Source organism: Apostichopus japonicus, chromosome 20 (genome assembly GCF_037975245.1).
Source record: "Apostichopus japonicus isolate 1M-3 chromosome 20, ASM3797524v1, whole genome shotgun sequence".
Taxonomy (NCBI): Eukaryota; Metazoa; Echinodermata; class Holothuroidea; order Aspidochirotida; family Stichopodidae; genus Apostichopus; species Apostichopus japonicus.
Genome location: NC_092580.1, coordinates 7,540,342 through 7,563,748, shown reverse-complemented (window position 1 = coordinate 7,563,748; position 23,407 = coordinate 7,540,342). Strand labels below are relative to the sequence as shown.

The 23,407-nt window shown below is 38.1% G+C and overlaps 2 protein-coding genes across 6 annotated transcripts in view; both read right to left on the bottom strand.

The window, feature by feature from the left end:
- Positions 1–1,129: 1,129 nt before the first annotated feature.
- LOC139961611 (uncharacterized) lies at positions 1,130–17,685 on the bottom strand. Its single transcript, XM_071960930.1, has 11 exons — positions 17,536–17,685; positions 12,349–12,604; positions 11,074–11,240; positions 9,939–10,074; positions 8,448–8,632; positions 7,691–7,824; positions 6,928–7,047; positions 5,565–5,634; positions 3,899–4,024; positions 2,803–3,198; positions 1,130–2,044 (listed from the first exon to the last, which is right to left on the bottom strand). The coding sequence occupies exons 2-11, from the start codon at positions 12,575–12,577 to the stop codon at positions 1,955–1,957; spliced, it is 1,653 nt and encodes a 550-aa protein (XP_071817031.1). The 5' UTR covers positions 12,578–12,604; positions 17,536–17,685; the 3' UTR covers positions 1,130–1,954.
- An 896-nt stretch (positions 17,686–18,581) lies between these two features.
- Positions 18,582–23,407, bottom strand: part of LOC139961131 (heparan sulfate glucosamine 3-O-sulfotransferase 1-like) — a 22,451-nt gene continuing 17,625 nt past the window's right edge. For 4 of the 5 annotated variants that reach the window (XM_071960043.1, XM_071960042.1, XM_071960040.1 and 1 more), the window contains exon 2: positions 18,582–21,360. In XM_071960043.1, coding sequence (XP_071816144.1) covers positions 20,084–21,286 — 1,203 coding nt within the window. In that variant the 5' untranslated portion in view covers positions 21,287–21,360 and the 3' untranslated portion in view covers positions 18,582–20,083. Of the gene's footprint in view, positions 21,361–22,102; positions 22,323–23,407 lie in introns of those variants that run through there. The other variant, XM_071960038.1, reaches the window with a different exon arrangement.

The window sequence follows — 23,407 nt, the reverse complement described above, 5'->3', positions numbered from 1 at the left end:
AATTGGAAGTTTTTATTCCATTATCTCTCATATTCAGAAAGTTTTCAAGTTTTTACATTATATTTCTTTAAATTTTGCAATATACAAAAAGATGACAAAGAATATATGACATTAGGGAATGGCAAACGAGGATATACAAATATCTTGTTTATATTCAGTATTGTATTGTTTATAATTAGTTCTGTGAAATAAACTTTACAGTCCAGCCACTAATATGTTGTTTTACAAGTCATCAATACTTCTCTCCAATTTATAAACAGGTAAGAACTATGTCATAGAAAGTTGACATGTAACCTGCATGCACTCACAATGTTAATTTCAAGTTCAAATGATCTGTTGGTTTCAATAAATTATAGTATTACCAGGAAAGCTTATCCCTTATCCCACATTAAAACAAAAATGAATACCAAAATATCGAAACGAAACAGAAAATAACATCATCATGACAAGTAGAGACATAATGACTTGAGTTGCATTTCTACAGTAACTGACGTACAAATGTTCATTCTTATGATGAATGTTTCAATTTCATCACCTTTATCAAAATTGAAGAATTCTAAGGCAGTTTCAGATCAACTTGACTCCTCCTGATTAATGCTCTTACTATGCTACGGAATATACATCTTTTCATAAAGTATAATACATCATTGAACCAACAAAACAGAGTAAAACAAACATTTTAAACCTGTTATCATCACAAAAATCAAAGGAAAGAACCTTCTCTATCAACAAAGTTAAAGAAATACTCCAAAAGAGAAATGAAGTTTTCTAATATAGCACTTTTTCTTTTTTCACTGAGTTTATTTTATTACTCTACTTTACTTCTATATATATATATATATATATATATATATATATATATATATATATATATATATATATATATATATATATAAATATATATATATATATATATATATATATATATATATATATATATAAATATATATATATATACATGTGTATATATATATATATATATATACATGTGTATATATATATATATATATATATATAATATATATACTTCTATATATATATATATATATATATATATATATATATACATACATGTATAAATATATATATATATATAAATATATATATATATATATATATACATACATATATATTTCATAACATTTTTATTAACAAACTTTTGGACCAAAGATCAATACAGATACTATAGTGACAATTTTGAAATTCTCTTTTCCCAATTCACAAGTGATGATGAGATCATGTTTTGGTTGATGTGTCCATACCCATTCTCTGGAACATTGACTTTGAGAAAAAGGTCAACAAAAATGCTATATAGAATGTCAATGACAGGATGAAGCCAATAGTGAATTAATCTCCAATTAATCAAAGAAAAAAGTAAAACATTTTCTCACTTTCTCTACCAGTTTCTTCATATGACTGTTGTATATATCAATCTATAGGTAGAACAAGAACTTTACACAAAGTTAAAGTTGCCTGCTATTTCGTAATACACAAACAACTTGTCTGTATCTTCAAAGTATTTGCACAGTTGGTTAAGACCTTTCAACTTTGTTCACATCTTGAGTCTCGAGAGTCAATTGGGTGATCAATGTATCACTGATGACCTTTTGATCTCAGATCATGTTAACATCGCTATCCGATTCAAAACAAAAGATTAATAGATTGGGGATAATCGGATGAGTAATCCTGGTGAGTTCATCATGGCAGCAAGCAGGAGATTACTTCATGTCACCCTTTGTAGTATTAGTCAACAACCAATCATTGTTCAGGTCTCACATCGTACGCAGTAAACCTCTAGCCTAACCACCGATCGTTGCACAGTTTGCAGAGCACATGCAGTACACCCTTAGGCCTACTGGTCTTGTGAATGATAGCAAGATGACCTTCCAAGGTTGCATTCTACTCCAGTTATGACAAAAACAAGTTCTGTAAGGCAGCGTAGCATCTAGCCTGATCAGTTGTCAAAATGAGAATTACAATGAATGCGTAAAGATTCTGCTTCCCAAAAGAATTCAGAACACATGGGGCATTGGTGCGTCTGTTGCTGTGGACAAACAAATTGCAAAAAGAATTAGTGCAATCAATGAGTAGGCTCGTACCATCATACCCAACACCCCACCCCCCCCCCCCTTCTGGATCTCTATCCTGCTACCAAATGAACAGAATGAACAAAATGGTGAATGACTCATTAACAATGAGAATTGTACCACTAACATCACAACACTGCATTAGAAATAGACTATAGTAAATTGGGAATTTATTCCAGAGATACAGAGAAATGTTTCTTTCACAAGGTTTGCAAAAGTTTACAATCCCATGCTAATGATAACAGTGTTGTCCATTCCTGAGAGACCAGCACTTAATTGAGATGTTCTGGACTAAAAATCAGGGATGTAGGGTGGACAATATGACACCAGCTCAGGTCCACTTTTGAGAGACCAGCACTTAATTGAGATGTCCTGGACTGTAAATCAGGGATGTAGGGCGGACACTATGACACAGTGTCAGGTCCACTTTTGAGAGACCAGCACTTAATTGAGATGTCCTGGACTGTAAATCAGGGATGTAGGGCGGACACTATGACACAGTGTCAGGTCCACTTCTGAGAGACCAGCAATTAATTTCCTTGACTATTAATCAGGGATGTATCTCAGACTCAAGACTACTTTCTGACAGGCCAGAATATATTGGCCTCTGACTCCATCATATCCACTACCCCCCCAACCCCATATCTTCCCCTATCCTCACCCCCACCCCCCATCCCATTTGTCTCTCTCATATCAAAAAGCTGCAGAAACCTACCTGGCTTTCTTCTGTATTCATAGGTTGCACTTGTCCCCTACTGTATGATCCCATGCTGGGATGTTCACCACCACGATAGTTGTAAGTCTGCCCTCCTCCTCCTCCTCCTACTCCTCCTAATCCTCCTCCTCCTCCTCCCAATCCTCCTCCTCCTCCATAGAGTCCCGTTCCATGATGATATGGACTCGTGGGTGAGACAGGCGAGGTTGTGTTGGGGTTGCTGTACTGACTGCTCAACCGCTGCATCTGGGCCTCAGTATATTTTTGGACCATATTTTTAAGTTCATCATTTTCCTTCCTTAGATTTTCCAGTTTGAGTCCTTTCTCCTGGGACTCCTGGTGTATTTGCTCTCTCGCTATTCTCTCGTTGCCAAAATCGTGCTGATATTGATTGAGCTGAAAGCAGAAGAGGAAATTTTTTTTATAAAAAGACAAATAAATCAAGAGGGGGAAAAAATTAACATTCTGACCTTTCATTACATAAATTTCAGCAATATGACCAACTTTTCTTTGATATCTTTGACATTTCTGTTTGATATTAACTTTTTTGCAAGAACTACATTTTCATGGTAGAACTGGTTGCCATGCAAAGCTCACCATGTGAACTAAACCACGGAGTACAAAAACTAACTTGGGGACAACACCAAATTGATATCCGATCTTCAGCATTATTTGTGACTTTATAGTTATTCCATGGGTCCCTAACAGTTACCTATGCAGTATTATTTGTGACTTCAAAATTATTACATGGGTCCCTAACAGCTACCTATGCAGTATTATTTGTGACTTTATAATTATTCTATGGGTACCTGCATTGCAAATAATTAACTATTCCCCAAATTATAACCTGTATCAAAAACCTGTATAAACCTGTATTAAGTGGGACCCAAACTGTAACACAGACCCCTACTAATTTCATGTGCCCTTAATTATTACCTGTGCCCTAACTATTTAACCTACCATGACCCTACTTCCATTTTTATCAGTGGCCCTGATTCTTGCTTACAACCCCAATAACGACTGGACCCACAAAGCTTTAATGTACCTGTGCTCTTAATAACTCAATTACACCTGGAACCCCAAAGCTTTACTGTACCTGTGCCCTTAATAACTGTATGGAGTCTTCTGCTGCTTTTAACTTATTGTTTCTGATGTCTAACGATTCTTCCATGGAGACGATTCTGGCTGTCAAACTGTCCTGTTCACGACGACTGTCCACACTCTATGTAGATGAAACACAAAGGACATATCAACATGGTGGGAATGCCAGAACACTTCTATGTGTGTATAGATGTTATCATGTAGGATACTTAGTATTACAAGGTTCAACATGTTTATGTAGATGAAACACAAAGGACATATTAACATGGTCGGAAGGCCAGAGTACTTCTATGTGTGTATAGAAGTGTTGGATACTTAGTATGATAAGGTTCAATGTGTCTATGTAGATGGAACACAAGGAAGGACATATCAACATGGTGGGAATGCCAGAACCCTTCAATGTGTGTATAGATGTTATCATGTAGGATACTTTAATACTATGATAAGGTTCAATGTGTCTATGTAGATGAAACACAAAGGACATATCAACATGGTCGGAATGCCAGAGTACTTCTATGTGTGTATAGAAGTGTTGGATACTTAGTATGATAAAGTTCAATATGTCTATGTAGATGAAACACAAAGGACATATCAACATGGTGGGAATGCCAGAACACTTCTATGTGTCTATAGATGTTATCTTGTAGGATACTTAGTATTACAAGGTTCAACGTGTGTTAGAAGGAATACACAACCTTGCAATATAAGTGTCTGTGCAATGTGGGTCTTATTGTGTATTCCACACAGAAGTAACCTTGACTCGCACTACATCTATCAGCTATTGTTATGCAAATTTGTAACTTCCAAAAGGGAGCATAAATATTGTGCTTGGAACAAGTAAAATTACAGCCGGGCAAACTGTAACCCTTATGCAAATTTCCTGAGGTCTGTCAGAAGCTTTGCAAAGCCTGTTAACGTGGCCATATAACAACTGAACACATGAAGTATGTATTCCTTCAAGATTAACAAAAAGATAGTTCACCAACAGAGATTTACAACTCACAATTTAGAACTTTCTGATCTGTATATTTCAATACAAATATATTATAATATGGCTATTTTTGTCACAGCAGTAGGTACATCCTCGAGTGTTACTGCATTTGAATAAACTACAAAGTTTCACTGTGCCATCGCACCCCTCCCCAACCCCACCCCAACCCCCCTTCCTGCCCCCATCCCTGTAAATGGATGAATGTAAAATAATGCATATCAAAAAGAAAAGCTGCAGCAACTTGCATAAACCCCCTGAAGCAAGGCTGCATCAATATCAAACCATAGATATTGTCGCTGCAGACCAGCAGCGCCTATTGTGTAAAACTGAAGCAAAACAGATTGTGTCCTATGCAGCAAGGCTGCAGTAGGCTGCAGCCCCCTCAGCACCATCGTTTTGACACTGTACCTACAACAAGTGCTGCCGGTATATTTCGTAGCAATGTTTCAACACTGCTGTTCACAGGCAGAAAGGGAAGACAAATGCAGCATTTTCTGGGAATGGAAAAACCATTCTAAGAGACTGACTTCGGTCGGCTTGCGGCTTTGATAAGCCAACGAGGCTTCTCCACGAGTTCTTGCTTGCAGGAGGATCTAAAATAAATACATACATACATTATAATACTGCAGGGTTCCTGTACAACCCCAGTTAGTGTATCCCTAGTCCTCACCTGTTTGTTAGCAAGTCGGAGGGCTTCTTGTACTCGACTATTCTTGCTTTCCAAATCTTCCTTTTCCTGTCTGAAATATAAAGCACATGAAAAAGAACTTGTAATTTTTTTGGGTCAATTTATAAGATCTTCTCGTAGGCATCTGATCTTCTTGGAGGATTATAAAAGGCCAGTCCAGAGGAATATTGACCACTGACGAAAGCGGGATGTATTCTAAGCATCCTGGTGAAATTTGCACAGTTTGGACGATAAGGGAAGCAACAAGTATGATGTCACAGCCGCACACTGACAGGAAAATTGCTTCGTTTTACTCTATTTTATGACTTTTATTTATGACTCTATTATTTTGATCTTGGATTGGATAAGGTTTTCAAATTCCCCAAAGGGGATATGAAGTTAGCAGTATAGAAATGATGGTAGTGTTTTCATACTGAAAACCATGGCAAACTTTAAAGTAGAAAATTTGTAATTAAATTTGGCAGAAGAGCAGAAAAGAAATGTAAATTTTGATAGGGTGCTTCTGTGAAAATCACACCTGTTTGCTTCAAGTCTCACATCTGGTACAAAACCATGACTACTTGTTGTTGTTATCTCATATATGGTACATAAGAATTTCAACAGGCTGCTTTAAAATAAGTTCCTCTTTCGTCTGTCAAATGAAATTGGTTCCTCTCGACTATCCCTACCTTTCACTTTAAAGGTGATGCCTTCTTGAGTTGCTAGAAAAAGCTTACAAAAGCACTTCATCAACATGTACTAGAACTACGAATGAAACTGGGGGGAATGGGGTGAGGGAAGGGAGAGGAAGGGGTGGTTCTGTTTTTTTTTCTGTTTTTTTGGTTCTCTTTTGTAAATTGAAAAGTTCTGTATTTTTTCAGGGAGTGTAACTACTCGACAATCACCTATAGGGTGTTTTAGTACGCTTCCTTTCACAAGTTTTGTTTCTTATCTCCTTCTATGTCATATGTCATACTTATGTTGTGATAGAACAAATATAAATATATGAAACATTAAATCCCTTCCAATAAACATTGGAGCATAGACTCCAAACAAAGTGTAGATAAATATTTTAAACCTGAATATTTTCCTTTATCTGGTGTAAATTCAACATGAGAAGGATCAAAGGTTTTTACTTAAAATGCATTTACCAGACTTTCTCAATCAACGCGTTCTTTGATGATAAGCTGCTAGAAAATATGGCAGTGTAGTTCACTCCATCTACAGTAAGAACCACATGCTCAATTTATCAATGAATTAGAAAAGAAGACAAAAATGACATCATCGGTCAAGAGAGAAGACAAAATAAACCGAGACACAAATGCAAGCAGAAAATGTGGTATTACTACGAAAATAATGTACTCACCTTTCGGCTGCTAACGTTTGGTTGACTTGTCTAAATTGCTGTTTCATCTGCTCATTGTACACATCTCTCTTCTTTAGTTCTTCTTCGTACATGGCTAACTTGCTATGGTACGCAGAATTCCTGTCGTAATCAAGAATTTAAAGATCGGTTATTGCACGACAATTTAGCCTTACATTTGTTTTCCTACATTTGCTTTGTGTCACAAAATGCCAGCTTGACAGCTCAATGAACAAACTCTGGAGTGAAATCTTGTCTTACTTCCTTCTTGATTCATCTTCATCGCGTAGAACGACAAAGCCTCTATTCACCTTTTCCACCCTCTCCTCACATACACCTTTCTCCCTCTATCCCTCTCCATCCAACCCCTTCCCCTACAACTACTCTCTTCTATGCCTCCCCCATCAAAACCCTTCCCCAACACCTTCTCCCTCTATCCCTCACCCATCCAACTCCCAACTTTTCCCCTACACCTGCTCCCCTCTATTCCTCCCCCATCAACCCCTACCCCTACACCTTCTCCCCTCTATCCCTCCCCCATCCAACTCCAACACCTTCCCCTAAATTGTCTCCCCTATCCCTCCCCCTTCCAACCCCTTCCCCTACATCTTCCCATCTATCCCTCCCCCATCCAACCCCCACCTATTCCCCTACACCTTCTCCCCTCTATGCCTCCCTCATCAAACCTCTTCCCCTACACCTTCTCCCCTCTATCCCTGACCCATTCGACCCCCACCCATTCCCCCATAGCCAAAAAAAAACTTACACTTCATCAAACTGTAGGTTTGCATCATGGAGTTCCTGCACTTTTCTACCGTGGAGAACCAAGTTCCGCTTACACTCTGCGAGTTCTGTGATCAGCGAGTCGACCTGTTTTTTGTATCCATTCAATTCCTTTCCCTGCAAGAGAAAAGTTACAAGAAAGAAAAAAAAAAAAAATTGGTCATATAAACACTTTGGAGAATATTTTAGCTAAAATTACACAACAAATTCTCATAGCCTTGTTTGTACAGTCTGCTGCCTAGGTTTTGAATCCAAAGTGAAGGCCTTTTACTTCACATTGGCATTTTAGCATATTAGGAATGGCAGCAATGGGCACATCTAAAATGATGTAAAATAAAAATGCTTCTTGAGATATCATGTTTACAAGCTGGCCATCACAAACTCATGCACACGCGCACACGCGCACACGCACGCACACGCAGGCACGCCATTATGAATGCAAAGGTTACGATTATCATCGAGACCAAAACATGTCAGGAAACATGCCCTGATGTTGAAGAACTTTCAAATACTGAAATTTGAGGTGCAGAATGCACAGAGGATCCACCTTGGTGTGACACCTCATACAATGTCACATGATCCACTAACTCTACCTACCTCCCACCCCTCACTGTTTGTAAAGTAGATTAACAGAGCTAACGATACTGCCCCTCATACTGGAGAATCAACGGGAGCTATTTTATCTGGAATAATTTTAATCTGCAAACTGCAAAAAGTCAGATAAAAGAAGAAAGGTTCACCAGTGATGTTCGAAGATCTTGGATCTCTTTCTTTTTCTCATCTTTCATCTTCGAAATTTCGTTCGTAGCCGTGGTCAGCTTGGCTTCCAACGTCTCTTTGGTGGCTTTCGTCTTCTGTAGTTCGCCAGTAACTTCGGCCGTCTTTTCTTGTTCGGCATTGAGTTGAGATTTTAGTTTTCTGTAGTCTACGAAAAACAAAAGGTAATAATAATAGGCAGCAGTTCCAAAACTTAAAGGCATTGAAGACTCGCCCCAAACCGCGTGCTGCCCTCCGAAAAAAGTTAACTTTCCGTTGCTTGCAAGTGAAGTTTTCATCTTGTCGCTACAAAATACAGACAACTGGTAATGAAATGTGATACCTTGTTTATCTTTTTATCTGGACCTGAGATCAGGGAGTTCCATAACAACTCCCTGCTGAGATGTCCATTGCTGCTATGTAAACTGTGCTGTGGGTATTGACCGTAAGCTGCATGTATTGACTGTACACTAGTGTCTAATTACCGACGGTAGCAAGCTGCGTGTGTATTTCTGGGATCCATGGCGGTGTCAAACACTTCTGTTACATCTCGTTCAAAACTAGATCAGATTTATACCGCCATCAGACGTTTCTTTGTTCGCGAGTCTTCACTCCCTTTAAACATCCTTCAAAAATTTTATACAGTTATCTTGTAAGGAGTTAAAAATTCTATAATTTGCTCTAAAAATGTAGGAAATATAGGCAAATGAAAAATGAAGTACTATTGACAAATATGGAGGGGAAAATATTGCAAGAGACCACAAAATTCAGACAAATGACATAGTTATGCACTTTTCTAATTCTTGGGAAATGTTCCCATCGAGAATAACCCTTTGCACTTCTCCACTAGGTACAAAATGCGTTGTATCAAACATACACTAGCTTTAAGTTAGCTTTGGAATGTGGCAATATTTTTGGAAAGAAATAATTCATCACAGTATTATGCAATTCACAGACACTGGACTAAAAATGGAACCACATTCTTTCGATGACCATCATCTCCACAGTGTAGTCAATACTTTAATCACCTTTTTCCTTAAATTGTATGTCTCAACTTTGATCAGACGAAACAAAAACGATTAAAAAGCCAGTTTGCGTTTCAATAACCAGAGAGCCAGTTGGCTTTGTGATTCCTTGCCATACAGCTTGCTCAAACTTCAAAATACTGTAACTATCTGACTAACGTAGAGCAAAGTGAGTTAATTTTGTCTAAGAATTCAGTGAGAACCAGCAAAGATTTGTAGAAATCCCTTGTGGGCATCAACCATGTCACTCAACTTGTATAATAATCCTGAGTTGGTTTTAAAATGTTGATCAAGAGCTGAATACAGTCAATTACAGATGGTTACAGTTGGTTGATCGGTTGACCTATTTCTCCTGGCAGCCTTCAATTATTACACAAATTTTTGGGTGAAATATGGCTAATTAGCCTGTTTAAAAATAGCTTTCCGATTGATCCTTGCCTGCAAACTTACCTGCAGTTGAATGTTCTTTCTGTTGAGATTCTGTCTCCACATTTATCGTTATCCAGCTTTGCAGTGAATTCCCTCCCTCCTCTTCTTTCAAATGTTCACCATTCTTTTCTGTAGTTTTGCCCTGCTTCAAATTATTCTGTTCCATTAAAGATAAATAATAAGTTGTTACATACAAATGGACATGTTTAACAAAGATTTAAAATCAGTTTAAGTACAGATCAGAGAGCACTGAGGTTTGAAAATGGAGCAACTTGCCCCAAATCTGTTTTAAAAATTACAGGACTAAATTATCACATTTTTTTGTATCACATCCTTGACTTAAAAGTATACCTTTATGAAATTTAACATTTTGGTGTTACACATACACGAAGGCAAGTTTTATGTGGTAAGATAGGATATACTGTTGAGGGTACACTGTGTACAAATGTCCCCGGTCATCTCAACTTCACCAAATGAAAATATCATAACAAGGAGGGGTTACTCCATTGGGAATGGGGTACTTCTTCTATGCTCAAAGATATGTAATCATCTTATTCTTCAAGGAACTGCTATGTTGTGTAAATTAAAGTAGCAAATAAGTCTTTATGGAGCCTGGTGGTCTAATGGAAATGCGATCAAAGCATTGCAGGATTACGTTTTTCCTCCGGCTAGGCACTTTATCTTCCCCCTGCACGTGTATAATACATGGGGACCTATGAGGTAACTTGCTGGGCTGCACCCTATTGGAAGTCCCCCAAGGGACATGTAGACACGGCGCACTCAAGTGCCCCGGTAGCAACTGTTTGTATTTTGCACAAGTGGGTGTGAACTGTTACCAATGACCAGGGGTTGACTGTTGCAAAGTCATATGAGATGGGCTATCCTTAATACAAGCCTGTAAACTCTCGTAACCCAAACTGCAATGAGCTGTCCTGCTATAGTTCTAAACTTCATATGTGGGACATATATCTCAATACAGCACACAGACACATTGAAACGGTGTTACTGCATGTAATATTTTGGTTGGGAAACATAACATGTCACATCTGCAGATCTAACCAGAGAACAGACAAAATGTCACATCTGCGTATCTAACCAGAGCGCAGCAGACAGAGAGAGACGAAAAGGAAAACAATATAGCAAAACAATCCCTTACTATTTCATCCTTTAACGTTTTGTTCTCTTCTCGAAGGGCTTTGAACTTCTGGGCCGTCTCCTGATATTTCTTCTTCAAGGTTTCATCGTATAGACGATAGTTCTCACTGATCTGTTCCAAGTTCTTTGATTTGTGTTGTATTGTCATGTTTTGATTACTCAATTGATCTTAATACAAAAAAAAGAAAAAAGAAATATAGAATGGAATCAAAATTTCAAAACTTCAACCCATCACCACTTTACCTATGTATGATAACATGAAAACCCTGTAAGTGTTTTTTTTTTTCCTTCAGGAATTGGTTAAATGAGTCTTTATGATCACTCCAACATCTGCACTTTTGTGTCTTAATTTTATGGTAGATTTGGAAGAACTCATACATCTACTCAACTTCCATGATGGCCAAAGCTGTCAGACAAAGTTGTGCTCCACTTGTAGTCAGTTGCTGGAGAAATTCTTTCAAGGTATAATGGTGACATTGAACGATGTTTCAATCTACTTCTTCACAGTGTATAGTCACTTTAAGTAAAGCTACTACTCACATAACTTAATGAATCAAAACATAGATTAGTTAATTAATTAGAGTCTTAAATACAGCTTGCTCAATTAAAAATTGTTTCTTCAAACAATTTGTTAGTTTCTAAAGGATAGCTGGCCAACATTCTGGAAATAAATTCTTGTAAGCTATAAACTATTGGAAAAGCCAGTAGAATTCCAAGGGGAAAAGATTTGCGCTGAAGTGTTAGAGCAAATAATCCCACCACCCTCCCACTCTCCTGATCCCTCTGCTTGCTGAATGGAGTCTCCCTAAGAGGATCTTACAATGGCTCCTAATCCTGGTGATTTTTTATGTTTCCAGGATACATCATTTATCTCCTTTAAAGAAGATAACACCAACTAACGACATGTCTAATTAAACCAAATGGTCTCACCAGCATTTTACAACCATTCACAATACAGACAAGAGCTAGCAAGCGAATGTTGACGACACAAGCATGATCGATATATACAACACTGAGATGTCAATATTCATGTTGTTACAAGTGGGATTATGGGAAATGGACAGAACCACCAATGTTTTTATCCTAGCTAATAATTTGGAGTTAACATATACATTCGCATTTACAAACTTAGAGAGGATGAACTTTCATCATACTAAACTGTAGTGAAAACTACTAACACACTGTTAAACTTGTGTAGCAGTTTGCCAAATTTTGAGTAGTACTTTGAAATACAATACAACAGATAAAACGTTTCACCCTTTCTCCGAATTCTTACTTCTCAGATCATTATTCTCCTTCCTGTATGTCTGGATGACTGTCATCAATTGGTCCAACTGGCCGACCAGGGGTCCCTGGAAGGGTACAGAGGAGGGGGTAGAGCTCAATAGACCTCCATCTACTTCTAGTTCAGAGGAAGCATCCTCTGTTTCCACAAACCCCTCTGATTCAACGACATCAGACGATGGTGCATCTTCAGTCTCAACGCTTTGTACTTCTGATGCCATATTCGCAAACAGTCAAATAAAATCAATCTATCAAATAAATAAGGTAAATTTTAGTCCTGAAGGAATTTCATTCCCAATCTGCTGATTGCAATTATATGAAATAGGTTTTCCAACTTTAAAAAACAACTAACTAGAAATTTTTTTCAGATTACTTAGAGTTTTTCAGTTACAGAAATATCCTTTAAAACTCTTTTTGTCCGTGGTTTAACCTAATGGGCTAACATTATGCGCATGCTAGTTTGTGAATGTGTGTCTGGATGTGTGTGTGTATATGCTAGTGCGTGTGGCGTGTGTGTGTGTGCTAATACACTAGCACATGATCACTAGTATTCACTACAGTATATAACAGAACACGAATAAAATGTACCAAATATACTTTGACATCTGTTAAGTATACAGTTAGTAGTTTCGAGGTTTACAGAGTTTATATCTTGGAAAATAATGAAACATATTTTTCTTAATTTCTCAAGAAATGGGTACTTTTGTGAGGTTTTTTCCGAAAAACAATGTTTCTGTGCCCATACATGTAATAGTCTGACAGCTTAAAATATCAACAGGTTTTGATGTAGAAAAACTTCTGACACTTCCCAAACATGGTGGCACATGGAACAAATGTGACTTGCTCCATAGATGAAGATGTTTCGTCTAGAGCCCACTAGTCATCGTTTGTCTTTGCACATATGCTAGATTCATACTTCTTGATATGTTAATTACTCTTCATTATTGATCAAAGTTCTTGCCATTCACTGGAATTTAATTTTTCATGCAAACTGAATAACGTACTGATGACTAAATAATAAGAAATTAAAGGTGTATTTACTCCTATTGCTACACCTGTTATGTGATACCAGTAATAGCATAAACAGCCCAGGCTTTAGCCTACCCATTACGTTTGTCAAACACATACTTTCATAGTCATGTATCGTTCTCTTTTCTCAATTCATCTTGAGGTCTGCTGGTAGTCCCAGTCCCAGTGTTTCCTCTAAGAAATTTCCCACTGAGTCAAAATGACTAATATCTGAATATTTGACCCACCCCGTCCTGGGGGAGGGGTCTAAGGGGAGGGGTAAAATTCCAGGAAAATTATGTTATTGAACCAAAATAATATCGGTCAATGTCTTTGTGACTTTCCAGGATGTTATACTTTGCTGACAGTATTAGTACCAGGGGCGTAGCCAGGATTCTTCAAAGTTGTAGGCACGACTATCTGAGCGGAGCGCCACCATCGGTTGGCGCAGAGTGTACAAGAAAATTTTTGGTTTTACAAACCCCCCCTGATGGCCGGAAATGGCCCTTCCCGAGTGTTCACTTTGGTTCCCTGGCCTCTTGGTAACTTGAGACACATCATTCAATATCACTTTAAACCAAACACACAAACGAGTTACAAAAGTACTTAATTCAATACTACATAATATATTTAAAATGAGCAAGGTACATGTACAGAGTAAGCCAGTAACAACAGGCAACAAAGTGCTGCAGCTCTATAAAGTCTGTTAGTCAACGATAAGCTTATTTGATTGTGGAATGTTTCTCAACTGAAATATTATCTGCATAAACGGGTTCTTAACTACATTAACTAGTTAAAAAACTGACAAGATCAGATCCTAGCCTTTTTCGGCAGGTAGTGTGTTGATTAAAACGGCACGCGATAGAAATGACAGCCTAGATGACAGAAGAATAGGTCACCAAATTTAGCAATATTCTTGCTACGTTCATTTCAATAGTTTTTCCTGTCTAGACTCTAAAACTCGTCCAGCAAGCCTATGGATTTGAGTTATGGGTGTTTTTAAAAAAAAAAAAAAACTTGGCCAAAAAAATGTAGGCCCGGGCCTACAGTGCTACATACTGGCTACGCCCCTGTGTACTAAACATTGGCCAATCCAATGTCTGATTTTTTTAAATTGAGGCATGGAACCCTGAGCTTTATTTAAACGATGATTGCTAAATAATAATAAATTGTACTAATAAATTTACAATTGTAATTGTCAAGTAGGCCTATACATTTAAGAAATTGCGTCAAATTTTGACTTAGCAACCATCATTTTTTTAGCATAAATAATAGAGTATAAACCCTCCTTAACAGCATCATTTGAACCTCAAATTAGCCAACATTTCTTTTCATTGGGGCAAGCAGCGAATATTTGCATGCCATGGAAAGAATGAATCATCACTTAATATTCAATTTATTGATGTTAAACACAAAAAAATGCATATTTCTCAGAAAATGTTGGGTGACAAAAGCCTTTCTAAGTGCCGCCATTTTACATGTAGGCATCACCAGGATTCAAAAAAAAAATCAAAAGGGGAGGTCGACACCCCTCCCCTTATACCCCTTTCTCAAGAGTTGGGAGCTATGGGATCAAGTAAGCACATTTACCCCCCTCTAGTTAGCTGCGATCGTATAGCAAATTCATTGAAAGTTTAATTGCCAAAATTTTGATCGTTTAGCAAATAATGTCAATCCACCGAATATATGACGAAAAAACCAAGAACCCATCAACTGAAATAGAAAACACAGGTTTACTTCTACTGAAGGTGCCCTTTCTTTTAATCATGTTTTTTTCGTGTGTGGATAAAATCAACCACCACCAAATACGAAACTATTATACCGCTGAAAAGTAAAAGAAGTTAAAACCTTCAAGCCATCGCCACAGCAACGGTGTATGTAAAATACAACATTCCCTCTCTAAGACAAAGCACATACCTTCTAAACAACTGCCGATTTCCAGCAATTTTTTTTTTTTTGCAAACCGATGGTTAGGCTACATTTCCCATTGACTTGGTGTGGTTGTTCTAAGGCTAACATGTGGTCGAAGGTTGCAGTATTTCATGGATATTTTAGTTCTAGCTAACTGCGTCACAATTTCAGCGAATAAAGAGATGTTTAGGCTAGATTTTCCCGTTGACTACGCGTGGTGTTTGGCTAACTTGGGCCAAGTTGGGCGCAACGATAGCAGCAAGGAAAGTATACTTAAACAAATCTACGCAAAGTATTGTTATTATTTTTTTTGGCAACCGAGGCTACATTTCTCATTGACTTAGTGTGGTTGTTAGGCTAACATGTTGTCAAAAGATTGCAGTTTTTCTTGGATATTTTTTTTTTTATTTGCGACACAACTTGAGCGAATAAACATATGGCTAGGTTAGAGTTCCATGTTGACTTAGTTTGAAGTTAGGCTACTAGTGGTCGGAGATTTTTGGGGATTTGAGGTTATTGTCGCTGGTAGGCCTACTGAAATTGCTTAGTGGAGGCCTGAATTTGCCACGAAAAGTTCCCAGTGATTCTGCGCGACCCTCCCGCACTGCTTCAAATTTGATCAAATGTGATGCGGGAAGTTGTGAGAACTGTTTGTGCGATTCGCGCTTCTACTGCAAACCCTAGCTAAAGACAAAGCATGTCACAATTAAATTTACACAGACACCTAATATTACGAGGGCGATTTACTAATATTTCTTTTTCGCACACGCATTTGTGCTTTCGGAGGTTTTTTTTAGCACTTGCTAGGACAAATTGCCTGTCGCCCCCGCTTATTTCTGACCCTGTTGCAATGTAATGTAGGCTATACAGATATTATATTTTCTACTGGGAGTTGTATTGCGAACCAACGTAGTGTAGGCAATGCATCAGTACACATGCACGTTACGTTTTATGATTTAGCTTTACAACAATCAAGCTAAATCTACGTGACTGTATAGAAAAACAGCACTACGGTAAATTTAACGATCGCTAATTTAACATTTCTGACGATAAATTGGAAACAATTTACAGTAGAACTTCTTCACTTCAAGTTGATGTTCTGGGGGCCAACTAAAAAGAATGACAGGGAATGACGGAATGACAATTGACTTTGTACAGGGTTAGAGTAAATATCATTCGCGAATGACAGCAAATGACAACGAAGGACAGTGGTGAGTCGAGATAGAATGATTAACAGAGTGAAGTAAATGCGGTTATTGGTTTTCTGCGCAAAAATGATTTGAGGAAAATCACATGTTACGTGGTTGCAGGGTTTTGGTGTAAGTTACGGATAGAAACCACAGGGAAAGTTTCTGTGTGAGAATGCGCTTGAGAGCTGTGTCTTTGACATTTACCTCTGTAGATTTATATAGAAAGATAACGGAAGCCGTTTCAAGATTATAGTATTGTTAGTTTCTAACAATTAATATCGGATAAAAAGACTTTAAATTTACTTTTTAAATCAGACTTACAATTTCACTTACTATAAGGTGTGTTTGTATCTTGTCCGTACTTAACTAGATCTGTAAGCCACGTACTTCGTGTCCACTCGGTTTGCATGGCTTTAATATACCCACGAAGTCTGAACTGTGATATCCGGTTGAGGCAAATATCTGTGCTGTCATTACTGTCATTCGTTTTAGTCATCGCAATTTTTTAGTGTGTACAACATATTGTCATTCGTTATGTGTAACGCAATTGTCATTCGTTTTAGTAACACCCAAGTTCTGAACACCATGCCTTTTGAAACGATTTTTTTTTCTATTCACACTGTATAAAATTCAGGAGAAAATGAAACCCTCTTTTTTTTTCTCTCTCTCTGAACGCCAGTGCGTCAAATCGGCAAGCCATTGCGTCAAAATCGCGTCATAGCAGCGTAGTGGAAACACTGCCCAGTCCCAAGGTTTACTCGCTTTAGCCTAACTCTAAGCTGTGCTACACACGAAGTGAGTAAGAAATACCCTCCTTGTGACCTTCAGGTTCCTAATTCCTATACTTGGTAGCCCTGGCCTATGTTATATTTATCATATAGCCTAGGCCTGATTAGGTTTAGTATTAAGGCGTACCATACTAGTACTACTACTAGCCTATGCTACTTAGTCGACTATACAGCCTACAATAGGCGATTTCCTATAGGAACAGTAAGCAGATCGCGAGTTAAAATGGTGTACTCGTCTCACAAGAAAAGTAGAATTCGAGAGGTTAGTTTTCTCTTGCTTACTTGTAGTTATAGATCCTATGGTGATTGTATGGTCTGCGAGCAACTATAAAACTGGTGATGATGATCACAATAGTGGGAATACTACCCGAGTTGCGCAATACACGGGAATTCCCCGATGAAGGCCAAGACTTGCTAAAAGTCGGTTGTTATTATATTACAATTCTGTACAGTTCTCTTCCTCACCTCAAATTTACCTCAGATTCGCGGTAAACTATGGCTTTCACAAGTAAGCCTCCCTCATTATTCATCAACATGTCCAACAACAACTAGAATAATATAACTACTTTTCGTTCTGCAAAATAAAATCACAAGCGTGGAAGCCTAAATCCTAATGACGAAATTATACCAATACTACTCTCTGTATGTAACGTTACAACCCGAAATCGATATTTAATTCAGATGTGTGAAACATGTATAACATCACAAATTGTTGCGTAAGGTACCTTTAATCTAGTCCTGTAAACCGACTACGTTTATTTACGGTGTGGCAGTGATATCGCGCGTACTGACCTGATATCAAACTATATATGCCGGTGTCGATAAGATTAAGAGAATATCGAAATATCGACTTCCTTACAGAAGCTCTCTTATGTTATTGTATATATACAATAACATAACATAACATATATCCAACATCCGTGAGTGGAGCACCGTACTTAGGTAGCTATTAAAAGTGCGATTCTGCAGTGGACACGGACCAAAGGTCCCCCAGCGGGCCGGCTTTCTCTCGAGTCTCGGCCCATTCCTGACAAATATATGGCCGATTCAAGGGATCACGTATATGTTTAGGTAAAGTTGAAGGTTTACAGTCTTGTTTGAGGCCAAGGCCCGCTCACACGACTTTAAACTTTATGTAGTGTCAGTATGACGCCTGATCCAAACAGGCGAGGATCCAACGGGTGTGGGGATGTACCCCTAATCCTTGAACCCCTCCCTCAGCCCCGTAGAAATGCAGTTATTAGTGCAGCCATGCGTGTAGACCTAATAATAGACCAAATAGCTTCAAATATGCCACAGAATGCACCACTTCATATGCCAATTAAAAACAAGTTGTGGAGGAGGACCCCAAAACCCCATCCCGTCGGAATCGGTTTAAAAAATCCCGGGGTCACACCCCGTCATTATTAAAATTCTGAAATCCGCCCCCACCAAAATATATATTTTTTTAATGGAGGTGGAGTGGGGGATGGGTTGGGAATTATGGTTATTTTTTTCATAGACAAATATGGCCGAAAATTGAATTTCAGTAAAACAGATATTTTATTTACAAAAGGAACTCAAAAGGGTGCACACTCATATTAACACTTTGAAAAAATTAAAGCAATGAAAAACGGCCCGGTAACAAACAACATTGTTTTTCAACTTCCATGAAACGATGAAATTAAGCTAACAGTTTACTCCAGCCATTTCAGTTAAATATATGTTCCTGCGCGACACTTTCAAATGAGTCACTGGAGACGTTGATATCAGGAGGGGGGGGGGGGGTGGGTTAAAGGGGAAGGGCAAGAGCGTAGCCAGGCTTTCATCTTAGGGGGCGGACTCAATTTATAGACCTGTCTACGAGAACGCGTTGCGTGAGGTCCAGGGGCCCGACACAGGGCCCATGGTGGGATCCAAGGGCGAAGCCGTTGGAAGCTAGACGATATGGTGTGCTTTGGGGGCTTTATAGTTTTCAATTTTTATCCAATCGGCCATGTAAAATTATATTTTATTAAATCTTCAAAATACTGGCTATGACTAGCCTGATATTGATTCGTTGGGTAGAAATTATTCATGGATGTATAATAACTGATCACTCAGAAATAAGAAGCTAATTCTAAGGTGGCCTATAGTCAAATCCGTTTCACTGTGGCAGTAGACAGTATAATACAAAACAAACATACATACGGTGGTGTCACGATGTGATAGTATACCAGTGTGAATTAATTGTAGTTTACTGCACCCTATACAGCAGAGTTGCCAATTATTTCTATAACACAACAAGTCAAATTTAGAGAATGTACCGGCCAAATCGATTGAAAAAAGGCCAACAACGTTTTTGTTCGATTTCTGCCTCTATACATATATAGGTAGCCTACAATTTAATGCCGGTTTGCATTTCTTTTCGATGGGGTGACTCTATTTACGCTACCGGCGTGGATAACTTATCAAAAGCGTGGAGACAAAAATCTTAGATATACCGCTATGCCTATGAAATATATTTTTAGTCATAAATGGGAATGAGATCTTCCAATTTCCACACTTCTGAAACTTTGTGTGAGATCTCTCAACGTTTTTCTCCAAATTCTTCCGCTCATGGTCCCCCTTGTTTCTCCCTCTTTTCTCTCATTTGCGTGGGGGTGGGCTGGGGCGACCGCCCCCATATAGCCCTCTTGCTACGCGCTTGGGAAGGGGAAGTAATTTCACGTGCCAGGGAACTTCTTCCAGCACACTTTCGACTAGGCCATCGCGATTATTCCAACCAGGGCCACAGCCTTCCACATTCCTCGCCAAAAAAATAAAACCGCAAACAAGAAAATAATTTGTCGGGCCTTTTCACACATGTGGGTTAACTCAAAATCCACTCAAATTCATCTGTAGACAAATGGTAACTCTCCATTAATTTCCGGTTTTGTGGTCTATAGAAATCATAAAGTTTTTTCAAGACTTCACCAGAGACCGTGGGATGCTTTCGGCCTTTGTACTTCTTATTCATGCAGGTAATATCAGAGCGTGATGGTACGTTTGCACAATAGAATCCTCTTTCTTCATTATAAAGAAAATGGTCATCTCTGTAAAAAGGTTTTAAGCCAAGAAAACGTTCAGTTTCTTTAAGATATATCAAAGGAGATGTTGAAAACTTATTACCGTTTAAAATAAGAATGTTTTGCCTCGGAATGGCGGCGTTGAAGAATGAAAGATATTTCGCATAAAGACCTTTCTGAATAAGTGAAAGAGAAGAGTTAATTGTGCCATTAGGAAGTAGAACTGTGTCTTCAAATGTTGATTTCATAACGTCACCTTGAAATAAATGTAGTTTCTTCTCGTCTGAGATATTTTGTCCAGTGTCGTACATATGAGTGTAGTCAGATAGCGCCCTCTCTACTGGGTTACGCAGAATAACGAGGATTTTGGGTTCCTCCGCTAAATAAGGGAACAATCTAAAAAGCGAAATTCTATTCAGCCAATAATACCCTGGATAATTAGCTATTACCACTTGATATGGCGTAGCGTATGGCATGCTGAGTATGTAACTATGAATTTTATCTGCCATTTCGGAACTGTTGGTAAGGGGAATAGGGGCGTAGTTCGCCAGCGCAATTTGAGAGTGTAAATCGAGGTACTTAGCCAATGTAGTAGTCCCGGACTTTTTGACACCAATCAGGAAAACGGAAGGCAACCTTCGCTCACATCTGGACGAATAAAAATATTTTAATGGTGCTAACTTTCGATTTCTTGCCTCGGTTGTTTCGTTCAGAAACACGTAGCACCCCTTTAAAGAAATCGGACCATCGTATGAGCGGGATATCACGTGATCCCTTTGTGCCTCCAAGAGCAACGATAAGTTGAATTTTCGCGTTTCATAATTCTTCCGTTGGTCTTCTGGTAATGTCGCTAAATCATTATTATTTTTATCGTTATTGTTGTCGTTGATTTTGTTCTTGTTATTAGGACTATTATCTTTGTATGTTTCCACTAGTGACAAGTAAATAACGATAAATGAAATTCCAAGAACTACTAGACTAACTGTCTTTTTGCTAACGTGTTTCATTGTGTTACCGTCTTGTTGAGACACAGTTAAAACGCTACTCCGTCAGAGTATAGGATTAACAGACAGTCCTGCATCTGAAATACAGATAAAATACATCCATTCATATACATATATCGCACATGTAACCATGCAAAGTGATGAAATGCTACAACAACACTATAGCACATATATATATTTATCAATGTGTGTATATATATATATATATATATATTTATATATATATATATATATATATATATATATATATATATATATACATTTATATACATATACATATTTATATATTATACATTTATATACATATACATATTTATATATATATATATATATATATATATTTATATATATATATATATATATATATATACATATGTATGCACAAAATGGAGAGTTCTTCTCACTTCCAGGTAAACTTTACATCAGTATTTGAGAAATCAAAATTGAGACAAAAGCCCTTGACCAGCATGACAATTGAAGTTTCAATTGAGGATTTAACTTTCTATCATATTTGGAAGTCACTCCTTTCTCCCTCCCCCGCCCCATTTGTTGTCCCTTCAGTTTTCGAAACTTTACTCGGCCAGTTACTGCATGCAGTCAGTCTCAACAAAATTTTCTATGTGACCCTTTGTGTACAATTGGCTACTGCATCTGAGTCTAAGGGAAATGACACAATCATGCAACTTACCAAGAACCCGACATAGACACATAAGAGAATAGGAGCTGTCTTACCTGGCATGCCGAAGGAATCTCTTAGATATTGAAATAAATGAATAGTATTACTAAATGCTTCCGATATTGTTAATGTTTTTTACTTACAAAACGGTTCATGTACGGTTTTCGATTTCGCAGTGCTAAAAAATATTACTGATTGGATATTCTCCAGTGTATACTGCAATTCAATTCGTCGTCGCCACTTCCCCTGTAGTATTACAGTTTAGTATATAGTTACAACCAACTATTGCACAAACAGATGGGTAGCTAGCTATGCTAGGCTAATAGAGGACGGGCAGATCGAATACAATAGAGCTCTCTACATTCGGAGAGTAAAGTAAACAAGAAAGCGATGCAAGTACACAAAGAGTAAGTAAAAGTAAACAAAGTAAACAGAGAGAGATTAAACAATGCATATGAGGAGACGAAGTTGAATTGAGATGTCCTGAAAGACGATCATACTATCTTTGACGTTGCTATGGAAACCTACAAATCTTTCCTCATTATATATGATTCAGACTAGACTGGCCACACGGGCATTTGGGCAATGCCCGGTGGGCCGGTGGCCCGATTGGCCGGTGGGCTGGGGAGCCTGGTAAAACTGACAGCCCATTTTCACAGTAGTTACTAGAATACAGACGGGCTTTGTAGAAATATATTTTTAATTGTGGGAATCAGTCATGTAAAGACTGTCCTCGATATCTGCTGCTACAAGGTGCTCCTCAAGTTGAACCTTTTCACCGATGCTTACAAGAGCATTGGGCTTGCCTATACAAGCTACTGCTAACGCTACCTGTGTCACAAGTGGCATGTGAACGTTCTTTCTCTGCCTTGAAGAGAATCAACAACCGTTTGAGAATTCAATGACACAAGAACATCTTGAGGCGTTCATGTTGATGTCTGTGGGGGAGAAAAAGGATCTTCGCCAAACTTGATGGTGTGGCTGCCAGAAGCAGCGAACTGGGTAGGCTCCTACTCTCGTAGACATGACATACATATATAATGTTTTAGTGGATTTTATTTAGGTTTTTGTTTTAATTTTTCCAAGCATGTTGTCACAAAATGCTTGAAAAACTAATTAAAATCCAGTCTAAAACAAATATTTTTGTCTATTTTTGTTTACGTTTTTAACTTTCCTCAGTTTAATCAAGTGTTGCTTCTGGAAAATAGTTTTGGGTCTTTTTTAAAGGATTATTTTAACCTATAAAATTGAGAAATGTAGCATCATTTTGCATCTAGGCATTCCTTAACTTCAAAAAAATCTCAATGGGGAGTGGGAGCCCCTCCCCCAGGACGGCGATCACTAGTCAGTAACATATCAATGAATAATTGGCCGGTCGAGGTTGAAAATGCCCCGGGCCGGTTTTAAGACCCAGTCCTCCCCTGATTCAGATGATGGCGGGCGTCAAG